The sequence below is a fragment of the Hyperoodon ampullatus genome, assembly GCF_949752795.1.
Source record: "Hyperoodon ampullatus genome assembly, chromosome: 16".
NCBI lineage: Eukaryota > Metazoa > Chordata > Mammalia > Artiodactyla > Ziphiidae > Hyperoodon > Hyperoodon ampullatus.
This window is the reverse complement of record NC_136929.1, coordinates 12,356,327-12,370,581: the sequence shown is the minus strand read 5'-3', so window position 1 is coordinate 12,370,581 and position 14,255 is coordinate 12,356,327. Positions and strand designations below refer to the sequence as shown.

Sequence of the window (14,255 nt, the reverse complement as noted above, 5' to 3'; positions counted from 1 at the left end):
CCTCACTTAGCTGGGATCCCATCTGCCAATCAGTGTAAGCATCATTCATATTTGACATGGCGGTCAGTCAGCGTCAAGTCTTGAAACCACTGTCCATTTGCTGTCGACCCTGGCGCTCTCAAGATCAGACAAGCAGCACGCCTCGGGAACATGCTCCATTTCTTGGATTCTTTCTCCAGCAAAATGGACAAAACTGATCTTTGGCTCATGCCTCACAGAGGGAAACAAACAGCTCTGTCATACAGAATACTCTCCGAAACACAAAATGAAATATTCTCAATTTTTACTGTTCAAGTTAACAAACTTGCACAATAGCAATTTGGTTCTATTTCCCCTAACCAAAATATATCCCTTACAGAAATTAATCCAAATCTACCTTTAATTAAAAAATCACGACAATTTTAAGAGTTTAAAAACCAGCTCCATTGCATTAACCAAAACAATAACCACCCCTCAGACGTCTCTAGCTCAGGCCACTGTCCTCTCCCTGTAACCTCCAGGCCACCGGGCCAGCAGATAACTGACCTTCCGTCCTCAGGTTTACCCAGTAACTTCCCTGCTGCCCAAAGCCTTTGTATTCCACCTCAAGAACTGCTACTCCAACAAGAGATGACAACGATTCGTATCAACAACAACAACAAAAATGTCACACGTACTCAGATCAGTCAAGAATGGCTGCAAGAAGTATTTCCCACCCCAGAGACCCAGAGGTTATTAACCCCCCCTTGGCAAGCAAGACGCTGCCACAAGCCAAGAAAAATACAGACACCTGGCGGGCACACTGGCGGACACCAGCTCCTTTAAGAAAACCAGCAACCTTCCCTCCAGGTCCCTGGGAAGACAGCAGTTTTACAGATCAGCAATATTCACCCATATCTTCTCAGGACCATTTTTAAAAGTTGCAAAGGGAGCTGGCATGGACATTCCACAGCTTGAATGTGGGCACTTCTTCCCAGAGCCTCATACATACACACACACACACACACACACACATACATACACACACACACAACACGGCAGGTGCACTGCCCTCTCAAGAGTCATGTTCCAAGGCGAGTATGCAAAATCTGTGTTATAAAATTTATTTGTGTAAGCATTCAGACATGTTTAGGTGGGAAAGATGATACGCAGATTTCACTACAAGGTGCAACAGAAAACCCTACTGGAAGGACGGTACAGCTGGCGCAGGACTGACAGGGCACGAATGAAAGTGAGACGAGAATGCTTCATCGGGGAGAAATTTAAAATAATAATTTAAAGCTTCATGAGGCAAGGTATGTTCCAATTTAAAACACTAAGAAATAGTACCATCGATGAAAAAGGAAATCAACTTCTAAGTGTACCAAAAGGGTTGTAGGGCAAACAAGAGGAAAATTTGCATTTGTTGAGGTACAAATATAGGAGTGTTCCATAAGGGGGGCGTTAATTATTATTAATGGCAAACCCTGCAAATACAAAGTCAAACCCAAATCACTGGTCACATAATTCAAAATTTACATGTAATAAAGGCAAGGCAATAGACTCAAGTTACGGCCTGTCAAATATTTACCCCACTGACAGTATCTACAGAAGCACTTGGCCAGTGTGTACACAGTGATCCCTATGCACGCCAAAAGGGTTTCCTTAAAAATGACACTATATACAAATCTGTACACTGATCCACCAGAGCGATTCTCCGTCTCCCAGGGAGGGGGAGTTATCAACGTAAAGCAGGATACCTGAGGTTTCATTTCTTCAGTCACCTTATCATAATCCCAAATATACATTTCAGGGTTTATTTTTGTTTCTAAAGACACTTTCCTTGATATGTGCACTATGGTTAGAATTAAAAACAAGAATAATAAAATAAAATAAAATGCTCGCTCGCAGGAGCTGACCCTCCCCACCCCATCTGGAGACTTCATCAGGCCCTGGGACAGGCGACCTCGCTGTGGGGGGGATGGCCCCCCCGCGATGGTGCACCTCTTCAGCAAAGTCAGCAAAGGCTCTCGTTGACTTTTAAAAAGGAGGAGGATGAAGAAGAAAAAAAGGAAAAAAACAAAACCCAAATGCCAAAGGAATTTCAGTGGGATGAAGTTCCTCCACCACTTAGAGAGTATCTAGGAAAAAACAAAAAGAGAAATAGAAGTAAATCAATGTCATTTCTCTAAATTAAAAACAAATTCATTTGCCAAACTAGAAGCAATCATCAAAATCCTAGTTTTTATAGACAACCCCAAGTTATAACAGATTAAGTGGAGCAAGTATCAATGGGCTAATTATTCCATAAAGAATTCATAGAAATTAAGAAAATCATGATTCCAACACTAAAAACTTTTCACAGATAAACAAAAAGTGAGAATGTGTTCAGCCTCCCAGGAGAGAGAAAAAGACACAAACAGAGTAGCAAATGATACACCTTCACTTATAATCATTTTTTAAAAATTGAAAACTCGATAATACCCAATGACACAGTAAGATCCCAGGGAGGCACATGCATGCCAATTTGAGTATCAGTGCAAGAAACCCTTTTTGGCCCCACAAATATTGGTGCTTGTTCAAGTAATCCACTTCCTAGAACTGTCTGTTAAATTTTTTGTGATTACAATAACTAGGAAACAATTCTGATGTCCAACAGTAGAAAAATGGTTCATCAAGCAAGCTGAATGAACTAAGAGATTAAAAATCATAATAATATTTAAGCAATATGAAAAATACACCCAGGTGAAGAAGAAGTGTACACAGAATTATACATGTCTAGTTTTACACAATTTATTCTACATGCACACCCAAGAATATCTAAAGACTTGGGTAAGTTCATGACTTGCATACAACAGTGGAAGGCAGCACACCCGAAACTACGATGGTGGGATGGGCACTTTCTCCTGTTTCCAGTAATTCTGCAGCACTGTCTCACTTTGGAATACCAAAAAGGGGGACGGGTGGCCAAGATTCCCTCAGCAGCCTCAAAACCGGGGTGGTCACCCAGCCACAGGAGACGGCTGAGGACGAGTTTAATGGGACTCGTAGCCAACATTCCAAAGAGCTCCTCTTTTAAGGCATTTAAAATACACGGCACTCGCCCAGGGAACAAACGATTAGGAAAGCACGCTTCAGCCACGGATCCCGAGACTCACTTTTCGAGAGACGTAAATGCCCAAGTCATGGGAGGAGGTGATGCCACACAAAAGAATCCACACACTAACTCAAACTAAGATACACAAAAGCCTTTGAAAATGCTTTGGACAAAAGCTGGTCCTCGTCCTCTCTGAGGCGACCCACTGGAGCGATGCATCCAGGAGCAAAACGGGTCTGAAGCGTCAGCGACAGCCACTGTGCTTTGGTGGCCTCCGGACAGGGGACACACGGGAAGAGCTCGGACAGCCCAAAAGGGACCAGGCAGGGAGCCCCTGGAGCAGGGTCATCTGATGGCTGAGGAGAGAGAGTCCCACGTCACAAAGGACAAGAGAGAACCAGAGAGAATGGGAAGTAAAGTGTTAACCGTAATGCAGACGGCCGGCAGTGACACCTGGGTTATGTACGGTCACACTCGCCACAGTGGCTCCCAGCACCGACTTCACAATGAGATGCGCCGTTTAAGTGTGAAACACACACCGACTGCAAAGACTCAGCCCCACAACGAAGGTGAAAGACCTTTATACCGAAACGAAGACTTTGGATGCACTGGGTTAAGAAATAACGCTATTAAAACCAACTTCACCCAGAAAGCATACTGGAGTCCGTCAACTGCCTCAGAATCGGAGGCAGCCAAGTCAACAGTCTATTCTCCAGCCTAAACATGAGAGCAGGTTAGAAAGCTGGGACGTTTTCATGAGGGGGCCTGAGTTCCACAGAACACACCTGAGGTTTTCTCTGATGTCCCACTTTAGAGGGACACTTCACAGGACAGCGGGCAGCCCCTCCATCACCACTTCCAAGAGGCAAAAGTGACCCTACACGCCCCAAACTTCTGCACGCGCCGTCCCGCCGACATCTCAGAAAAGATCTGAGACGCTCCTAATTCCCATCAAGGAGCAGCCGTCCTTTAGAAAAAGCTCGCTTCCTGGACAACACACCTGGGAGGTGAATTTCAAAGCACTGATCTGCCTGGCGTTTCGGGGAGAGAGAAAGGTTCGGGGTGTGGAGAGCTCGGGTCACAGAGCTGCTGGACGGTTCACCTCCGCTCTCTCCAACACCGCCAGGTGACTGCACGTGTGCGACCTCCTCCACAGGGAGGCTCCCCAAACAAGCTTAAGGGACCGGCCGGGGGAGAAAGATCGGCAGCCCCGCTTCCTCCTCACCCTGGAGCCCGTGCCACCAGGGCCGCTGGCGGGGACAGGGCGCCCCCTGCAGGCTGCCGCGGACGGAGCTCCCTGCCACCATGACAAGGCGTCCGGCGCTGAGGCGGAGCCGAGGACCAGCACAGCCCTCACAAGGACCAGCATCTGTGTCCGGTCTCACAGAACTCACCGAGCCCCCATCTCTGGTGTTTCTGGACACCTGGCTTTGGAGCATAAAACCAAACGGAGAGTCTGGGCTCGGGACTGCACTCCTCTGGCTGGTCACGAGGTTGCGTCAGGAGAGCAGACCGGCACCCGGAAGTCACCCCGTGCTTATGCAGCAAGAGTGGCCACCACAGAGTTCTGTGGTCCCTCCCCGAAGGGTCCAGGTTCACCTGGTGCCTTCACAGAGACTGCTCTGATTCAGGAGAACAGCCTTCTCTCCCTCGATTCTGCTTCAAGCCCCCGGCCTGGAAGGTACCAGGCACGGGTGGCACTCACCTCTGCAGCCGCTGCACGAGCTGGGCCACCATGGTGTCCGAGATGCCGGGGCAGGCCTCCTCCGCCAGGTAGATGGCCCCGCGCAGCTCCTCGATGGACCGCAGGTTGCCTCCACACGCCTGGCCCTTCTCCTTCAACTGAAACCACCAAAGCGAGGGACGGCGTGACTCACCCGAGCACGGGAAGCCACGGGCGTCTGTTTAAGGAGTGACACGACCCGACTGCCCCGGCCACAGGGTCAGCTCGGATCCCGCCCCTGCTGGAGGCTAGACTGGGCCTGAGTCCCACCCCAGTCTCTACGCTTCCCCGGGAAGGAAACACGCCGGCTTCTGGGCGCCTTTCCGGAATGTGATCGTGCCATCTGCTCCCTCTGCTTTCTTTGTCCATTTCAACCCTCATCTTACACCAGCAAAGCCATTTCACGCCCACTTGGCTCTGGTGTGCGCCCCGAAGCTGTGGTGCGGGCCACGCACGCAGAGCTCCCACGGTTACCAGGCTGGTGCTGAGGCCTCCGGACAGACTGCCGTGGTGGGCAGGGTGCTGCCGAAATACTCCATTTCATGCAAACAGGCAACAGCCCTAAACCCTGGGAGGCTGATGTCCTCTCGGCACCTCTGTGCCCACGGGAAACCACGCCGGTGTCTGCAGGCACCTCCCGCAGTTTAAGGTCAACTCCCGTCTTTCCGGGATGCGCCCCGGATGCACCAGGAGGACGGGGGGAGAGCTGCTCGGTGCGCGACCCAGAGCCTCCAGCAGCTTCTTGGGCTGCTGGGACCACACGCCGCCACCCCGGCTTCAGGCTCACTCTACGCCCGTGGCTTCTCCCCTCCCAGCTACAGGGACAGACAGAGGGACAGGGCGGGCCTGGCGCTGAGGCCGGAGTGCCTGTGCCTGTTCCACGGTGTCAGCGACCGCAACGGTCAGCCTGGAGGCGGCGCGTCCGTCCATCTGGGACCCCTGGCCCCTTAACGACTAAACACAACCAGACTTATAAGCCCCGAGTGGGCAGCCCGCAGCCCGCCACCCGACCTCCCTCCCACTCCCCCACCCCACTCCCCCACCCCACCCGCTGCTGCCCGCGGCTGCCGGACGCGCCCCGTCACCACCACGGGAGGGAGCCCCTGGCCCATACTGAGGGACGCCCGGGAACGTCCTCATCTGTAACATGGGGAGACGCTCCTTAAGTTAGCGAGTTTGCGGAGTATTATGCAAATAATGCACATTGGACACTCTGAACGTGAGGTTACCAAACATTAATAACAAAAACATACAAGAAAAGATGCCTGGGAGGTTACCTTTAGGGCAGCTGAACAAAATCAAAACATTAGTACATTTAGGATTAGTTCATTAATTCTGGATAATGCCTTCAGAATGTTTTTTTTTCATGTGCCCAACAAGAAACAGACGGCTTCAGACAAATGAGAAAATCTATGCCCTTTTCCCCAACTGCCCAACTATCCTAGTAAAATGCAGTCAGGGTCGCGGGCAAGCAGGGGAGTATCTGGAAAACCTGACGGGCCAATTGCCCAAAGAACCTAACAAAGAGCAAACAGGGTCCAACAGGCATCCCAGGCCAAGGCCGCAGGCAGAAAGCGACACAGAGGGGCCTCTGCCTGCCCTGTTGCTGTTCACTTTGCCACCTGAACCCAGAGTGTGCAGCGGTTTCAACCTGTCCCTCGGGCACACTCGTGAGACAGATCTGGGTCGGGGAAGGCCTGGGAGGACGGAGGCCAGCCAGGAGCACCGCCAAGGGGGAGGCACCGTGAGACTGGGGTTCAGGCCAAGCGGAGGACAGGGATGCGCCCATGGGTGGCACTTCCTTCCCACCCTGGGCCACCCACCTCAAGTCCAAGGATCCCCTGCTACAGCCTCCCTGGAGAGGAGAGCTCTGGATCACCACCCAAACAGAAGGTACTAGGTGACTCACTCTGAATTACCTTAAAGGCAGCCTGAGCCAGGAAGGGGTTACTTCCAACTTATCCTCCAATCAGCTACTAACCAGATGAACAATGTTCACCCTCATAAAACCCACTCTTGAAACACCTCCAAATGTTGTACGTATACACGTACCTACAGGGGGCAGGGTCCCCTGAAAGGGCACAGGGAGGGACCCACGTTTGCGGTGGCCGCTCGCCAGCAATCAGGGGCCCCGCTGGGTGAGGCCACTACCCTGGGGGCTCCACAGGTAACACGAGGACCCCGGGGAATCCGAGGTCTCCTTAAAGTAAAAATCTGCGTTTCACATTGCCATACGTAAGTCTGTCGAGGCAAAGATGTTAGGCTGCACCCAACTAGATTTTGTAGAAAGCAGCATAACTGAAGTTAAAAATTGCCCCAGTAACATACGGACTGGGGCTGGGTTGCTGACATCCCACGTGTACACTCCCGGCAGCGACACGGCGACAGTTCCCAGGAGGGGCTGGATGGAAGACGGCCCCCGGGAAAGCAGGAGGCGTTCCTGGAAGGCAGGGGCCCGTCCATCCCAGCTGGCCGCCCAGAGCCAGCCAGTCTAACCCCCCAAGTTCCACGGGCAACCCTGCCACCGACGGGGCAACTGCTCCCCCTCTTCCCCTAGCACCTCCCCAGAAGTCAGCTGGGCATCTTACCTCTGCGAACAGTGGAGAGATAATTGTAGATAAACACTGAGAGAAAGGCCTCTTTGGGATGTCTTTCATCTTGGGGGAGGGGGAAAGTAATGAGAAATATTTAATACCCACATCTGCAATAATTCAGTCAACTTCAGATACACGTCTGCTGTAGCACCTGCATAGGACTGTCCTACTGTGTTTTCACTGGACTACGGAGGACTACAGATACCACGCCCGGTGGGGAGGCACCATTGCGCCAGGAAGCGGCACCCTGCGTGGACACAGGCGATGCTGAATTGCACCGCTGAGCCACGTATGGAGAGGACCTGACTGATGAAGGCCTGGAAGCGGCACGCACATCAGAGCTGGCTGTTGGAAATGGCTGTCCTATGACAGTGCTGCCTTTTGTTTCTTCTGCAGCCTCGATCTGAACACACAGTGACTCCTAACTGCTTCTCAAAACAGGATTTGTAGGGTCACCAGGGGACAGACAGCCACAGGTCTGCGCTTGCTGAAGAGAAACTACACCACTGTGCTTCAAAACGATCCTAAAACTACAGCTTTCCATTAACTTAAACAGGCACAAAAGCAATTCATCAAAATTAAGTACATAGGCACCAAAAGCAATATATTTATTTTAAAGAGTTCTTAAACAAAACTCAATCCCCAAATTACGGTACCTTGATGAGTAACGCCAATACGCGACACAGGCCTAGTCTCATCAAGAGAGCTGGAAGTCGTTTCAAACGCTAAACCCACCTCCCCACTCCCCCGGTATGTGCAAGTGTAAGGAAACGCTGATCTGGCGGCAGGGCTACAAGAGCAGCATCAGCACCGCAGAGCGGACCGGAGTCCAGACTCACGGGTCGGCCTCGCTGGGGAGTCAAGACAGAGCATCGTCTCCTCATCTGTCAATTCCCTGACAGCAGAATTCCACAACAGGCTGCGCTGAGGGCCCACAAAGACCACGAAACAGCAGGCTTCACACAAAAGTGACTCAAAAATGCTGCTGACTGATGCCAAGTGTTAGTCACTCTGCACGAGCAAACGTACCTTATTTCTTTCTAAATCCGACGGCTGAAGAGCTCCATTCTCAAGACTCTTTGGATCTTTCTCCCGGATCGTGAAGATCCAGTCCCCTGAGTCGCTGCCTCCGGATGCTTGGCCATCTGTGTCCGTTTCCCTTAACACAGAAATGCAGGTGACCCCGTTAGTGAGCGCCCGCTCCGCGGGGAGGCTGCGTGGGGAGACCCCCCATGCTCCATGCCTGCCTCCAGTCCTGTCCACTCCCCTCCAGGCCCTCCTGGGCTGCAGAAGCCGACCCTGCCTCCGACCTCCCAAAGAGAGAGCCCGTGGGAACACGGTTCCCATAGAGCTGCCGCACCCACACCATCTCTCCTGCGTCTCTTCTCCTGGAGAACAGTCTCCACTGGCTCCGTCCCACCACACCTGAGCGTGCAGTCCTTCTGCTCGCTCAGCGCCGCTCCCTGCCCTCGGCCACAGGGCCTGGAGGCGTCACCTACACTCCACACTCCCACCTCCGTCTCTTACCTTCCACCCACTCGAAAATCTACCCGGCCGAGGCCCTGTCCCCTGCCCGCCTCTGGACAAGGAGCTGCTGTTCCCTCCTTATCATCCTGCCTGCAGGCTCAGCAGCAAATGCTACCACCGATCACCCTCCTGCAGAGGCCCTAGACTCCTGGGGCCACACTGCGCCCAGATCTCCTCCGACCCGGCTTGCCCGCAGGTTCTTCCTTCACGCTGGTGTCTCCCAGCATTTGGTCCTCGGCCCCCGGCCCTTCTCCGCAGGTAGGTTCTCAGGGCTCCAGTGACCGTTCAACAGAGTGGTGGCTCTAAACCCATACTGTCTGCCTAGATATCCCTCCTCAACACCAAATCTCGACGCGGCTCTAAACTGGACACATCCTCCTGGACGTCTGAACGTGTCCCACACCAAACCCAGCTTCCTGTGCCCTGGCCTCCCCAGACCAGCCTCTTCTCCAGTGCTGTCTTCTCAGTGGACCCACGACACTGCTGAAGCCGGACCGTCCCCACCTGTGGTACCCAGGCCCACGGTAAACGTCTGGACTCTCCCCGCCCGTCTCCTCAGCCCCATGCCCACCACCCCCACGGCTCAACATCAAGACCTCAGCGACGTCCTAGTCTGTGGTTCTCACCCCTGACTCTGCAATGGAATCCCGTGGGAACCTTGACAAATATTCTGGGTCTCATCCCACTGGCCTGGCACGTGGACCTGGGCCGTGGGTCAGCTTGAACTTCTGGCCGAGGGGTGAAGGGGCGCGGGCGAGGATCCGACTTGCAACGCCTCCACTCCTGGCCCTCCCCTCAGGGATCCCTCCTCCTTCAGGCTGGAGCAGTCGGTCCCACTCTCCCCACCTCTACATACCCAAATGGCTCCCAGACCTCATTCATCTCTTTAGCTAATGGATTTCCTAGATGCTTAACTTGACACCAGTTTATCGTAACTTCCTGGCACAGAGCTTTTACAACGCCAGGCATATACCAGAACACAACACAGAATCACTAATACCCTCACTTATATCTTTCTAGAAATATATTTAAAGCCATTTCGCCTGATCAGTAGCATTTTAAAAGCAGGAGGTATAATGAAGGAAGAAGAAACCAGGTCCAGTTCTTTACGCACAGCTCTGTCACAGATTTTACTCAGAGAAGCTCCACTGCCAACGAAAAGAGACTCAAAGACTCCTAAATATAGTCCCATACTGACACAAGAAGCACCATCAGCCTGGATTTTTTTTTAAGAAAAAAGAAACCTAAAACCCACCCCAACCAAGAGATGAGAATGAACAGGCCCACATCAAGTACGGCCTGGGGCTGGGGACACGCCCCTCGGTCGCGGACGTCCCGCAGGACTCCGGCCGAGTGGACTCACGTGTCCGAGTCATCGGAGCTGGAGTCTTCGTGGCTCTGTTCGGCCTTCCACCTCTTGTACCTGTCGATGAGCTCAGTCAAGTAGGATGTTTTCTTTGCATTGCGGATTATGAACTTGTGCTTCAGTAACTCCTTAGCGGTGGGTCTCTGGAAAACAAAGCAAACAAAGCAAAGAGAAAAAGCATGAGGTCAAGTTCTCTACATTCTACTTGACTCTACCCCAAAGGACAGACCTCTGCCTCAAAACGTCCAGCAACCAAGCTGATACGTAAAGACAGAGTCCTACTTCAAAGTTTTTTCCTTTACGACTGAGTCAAAGAATGTCATCTGGCTCCTGTGGGTGGGATCCCGTTCACGGTGTGGACAAGGTATCTAGTACCTAATGGGGTCCTTAACATTCTGGAGGTAACCATCCGATGAAAACAGGAACCCTCTCCCCAGAAAAATGCATTTACAAAGAAAATGTTGCGGAGAATTTCACAGATCATCATTCAATCATCATTGCTAATGCTGGCAAGAGAGAAAACATGTTCTGTGTCACCTTGTTAACTTTCTATCTTACTGCTTGGCTCCATCCCCCCCAAACAATAAGATAAATGTTAATTTAAATGCAACTGGAAGAAAGCCAGGAGATGCCCGTTCCTTGGACGCTGAAAGGGTACCCACATTCTCTTAGTTATCAGCCTTCCCAATTCAGAAATGCTGGTTTCCCAGGTCTGCCTTTTTGCTTATGATCGGGGTGAGGACTTCACCCAGGCTCTGGGCTCCGCGTGGCCAGTGAACTCGGCCGCTCGCTCTGCCCTTGAGAGTGGCAAACCCAACTACAGGGAGTACGCTTCCCAAGAAAACCACGCAGCCCAAACAGGAGCGGCCGGCAGGAACACACAAATCACGTGAGTCAGACCGTGTGTCCCCACTTGCTCTGAATTACTAAAGCTTCCTAAACAAGAGCCAGGCATGCTTCTCAAACTCAACCCTGCGAACAAGCTGGGTCACTTCAGGCATTTCTCAGTCCCCGTCCACGTGAGTGTCTAATTCCAAGCATCTCATCCTCTCCTCAGGGCGTCTGGGCTAGAGGTCGGGGTGGAGATGTGTGCACTGGGCCAGCAAGCCGACAGCACAAACACGCTTGTAATGGGAAGATGTGCAGGCACGTGGGTGTGTCTTCTTGGGGCTCGGAACAAACTCCTGACAACAACGTTCTGAGCCCCACGGACACGAGGAACAGCAGCCCGCCCGGCACCCAGTGAGTGGTGTACTCTGTATCCCCCCTGGAGGTTCTAAAAAAACGCTGCATTCCTCATTGAATTCCATTACCAAAACGGGAATCATATTAGAAAAGCATGGTGCTCTTGTAAAACTAACCACATATTTTTAGATAAGGGTTCATGAGAAGTGGGGTGGTGGGGAGGGGGTTGGTTCAGAAGTTTCAGCCTGACCTTCGGCTAACCCTGCTGGAAAACTCAGAAACAAAACAAGGACGTGTGGTGCTCCACGCAACCCCAGAATACACAGACAACTTTTTTTAAAAAGTCCTAATTCAGAGAGAAAACTAGGCTAAAGCCATGTTGTCATCACTGCCACGTGGCTCTCCCAGAGTCAACTCAACAGCAAAGACAGTAAGAAGGAAGAGGGGAAAGCAAGGTGGGGGTACATTTCTATCCCTTTCCTCTTTTCCTTCCTGACACATGCCCAGAAGAAACTGAAAACATTTACTTTAAATACCTATTTAGCCATATGTTTTTCAGGCCAGGCTTTGCGGTTACTAAAACGGCTAAATAGCCTGACCCTCCACTGTAAATATTAAAAAGGTATGATTCCACATATAATATTAAGGAGAACAGTCTTCAAGCTCAATGAGGCATGAGATACTAGAAAATCTGTAGATTTTCTACAGAGTTAATTTTACAGAAAATAAGTAGATTTTTCATCCTTAAAAGATAAAATAACAATAAAAAACAAATTTGCAATTCAAAGAAATTAATCATATCCATTTAGAAAAAGAAAAATAAATGAAATCATGAAGACAGCTGATAATAGTGATTAAAGAAATGCCAGTAAGATGTATCCAGACCAATCAGGCCCCAGAGGAGGAGACGCCCGTTCTGATCTCAAAATACTCACAAAGCTTGGCTCCTTATTCAAACAGGCCTCCACAAACTCCTTGAGGGGTTTGCTGTAGTTTCCTTCCAGCGTCGGGGGGTTGTTCTTTGGAATGAGGAATAAAACCTTCATGGGATGCAGCTCGGAATGCGGAGGCTCCCCCTTGGCAAGCTCGATCGCCGTTATGCCCAGGGACCAGATGTCTGCCTGCAACAGCAAAGCATGCAGAGACGTACTTCAGAGGAAAAGCATCTCAACGTGCTTCTAAGGTTTTGAAAAGGATACTCATTCTTGACTCAAAATAAGAAAAGATAAGCCTTTGGTATAACTTCAAAATAGGCAACACCCAGGAGAAAAGCTAACACACAGAACATCTTCTGCCTCGACATGGAAGACGGCTCTTAACGATTTCTCCTCTTGCCTCTGCTGCTGGAGGTGGGAGACATCGACGCTCATCTAGGTCCCTGAGTCAAGGGAACAGGGAACCCGAGGTGAGCGGGGAGGGCGTGTCCGGGGGGCCAAAGCACGTTTGCAAACCACCCTGTCCAGCGATGCTCAGAAGCCGGGCCTCGGACGGGGTTCAACGCCAGCTCTCCAGCTGGTCCTGCGACCTGAGACAACACCCAACCTGTGGCGCCCACCTCCCTCCTCTGTAAACCGGGAAGAACGCTAGGGTGGTCGTGCAGGATGCTTCACGTGGCACCCAGGACTTAGAGAGGATGCCCACACACCCACAGAAGTAGAGAACATCAACCTGAGGCATCCCCACATGCCCAGCACAGGGTTTAAGAGTGAACAAGCCACCACACAGGCTGTTTTATCGCCATTACAGCTTAAAGTAAATCACAGGTGCCATGACTTTTTTCCCCCGAGTACTTCAGTTTGCCAACGTAGGGGCTTTTAGCAACACCTAAGATTAACAATAATTACCCAATATCATGTACTAATTAAATTTTCTCAACTGTTCAAAACAAGTCTTCTCATGGTCTGTCTATCTGAATCAGGATCCAAGCAAGGCCCACATGTTGCTCTGACTGGTAGGTCAGCTAAGGCTCTTCTAATCTAGAACTGTCCACTCCAGTCTCCCCAGTGCCACTGACCTAAGGAGAAAGAGGCCCCAAATTCCAGATTCCTCTGGGTCCTTCCTGCTGCCGTGCATGCGTTCTTCCAGTTCCTCACTTCTGGCTGAGTGACAGGTCCGTTACATCTAGAGCCTTGGTCATGTTCACTGTCGGCAAGAATCAGGCGCCGAGCGGGGCAGCCGCTGTCCAGCCGCCCAACCCCTCCTGCCCGGCCCAGGCTGTGGCCACACCTGCTCAGTGCAGAGATGAATGGGTTCCCTGACCGTGTGCTGGGAATGAGAAGCGCTCTGGTTGGCAGGCCTTCTCACAAGCCGAAACCAAGCCACAGCAAAGAAGACAGAAGCTGGAGATGAAGCGGGACCCCACAGGCGGGCAAAGAACGGGGCGAGGGGCCGAGCCTCCTGCACGCGGCCTCCGCGGCCTCCCTGCTCCCGTCACAGCACCGCAAAGCCAACCGACTTCCAGGCAATCACGTCAGAACCTAACACATCCCGCACTCGCACCCCACGGCAGGGAAACGGAAAGGCTGCAACACTGAGCAAGCAGGTCACCCCAGGACCCAGATGTTCCCAACGTCTAACAACCTAGAGAGGACTCACCTGCCACGTTCCCACAATCCCAGGACGTACGAGAAGTCCTAGCAACAATCTCCCCTGGGCAGCGGTGGGTGGGGACGATGCCCACCACACCTTCTACTTCCTTCTGTTCCAGTGAAGGTGGGAATAACAGACAGCAGGCCTTGTTGTAAACTCTTTGCCCTCAGTGTGTACTAAAGGGATGAATCTGGAAGATCCAGTGTCGGGAGTAAT

At 51.6% G+C, this 14,255-nt stretch overlaps 1 protein-coding gene across 1 annotated transcript in view; it reads right to left on the bottom strand.

Annotated features, from left to right (window-relative positions):
- Positions 1-1,068: 1,068 nt before the first annotated feature.
- Positions 1,069-14,255, bottom strand: part of STK24 (serine/threonine kinase 24) — a gene marked incomplete at its 5' end in the record, with an annotated part of 102,328 nt that continues 89,141 nt past the window's right edge. Inside the window, 6 exons of the mRNA XM_079721720.1 lie at positions 1,069-2,099; positions 4,761-4,897; positions 7,367-7,435; positions 8,402-8,531; positions 10,263-10,408; positions 12,386-12,571. Coding sequence (XP_079577846.1) covers positions 2,063-2,099; positions 4,761-4,897; positions 7,367-7,435; positions 8,402-8,531; positions 10,263-10,408; positions 12,386-12,571 — 705 coding nt within the window. The 3' untranslated portion in view covers positions 1,069-2,062. The remainder of the gene's footprint in view (positions 2,100-4,760; positions 4,898-7,366; positions 7,436-8,401; positions 8,532-10,262; positions 10,409-12,385; positions 12,572-14,255) is intronic.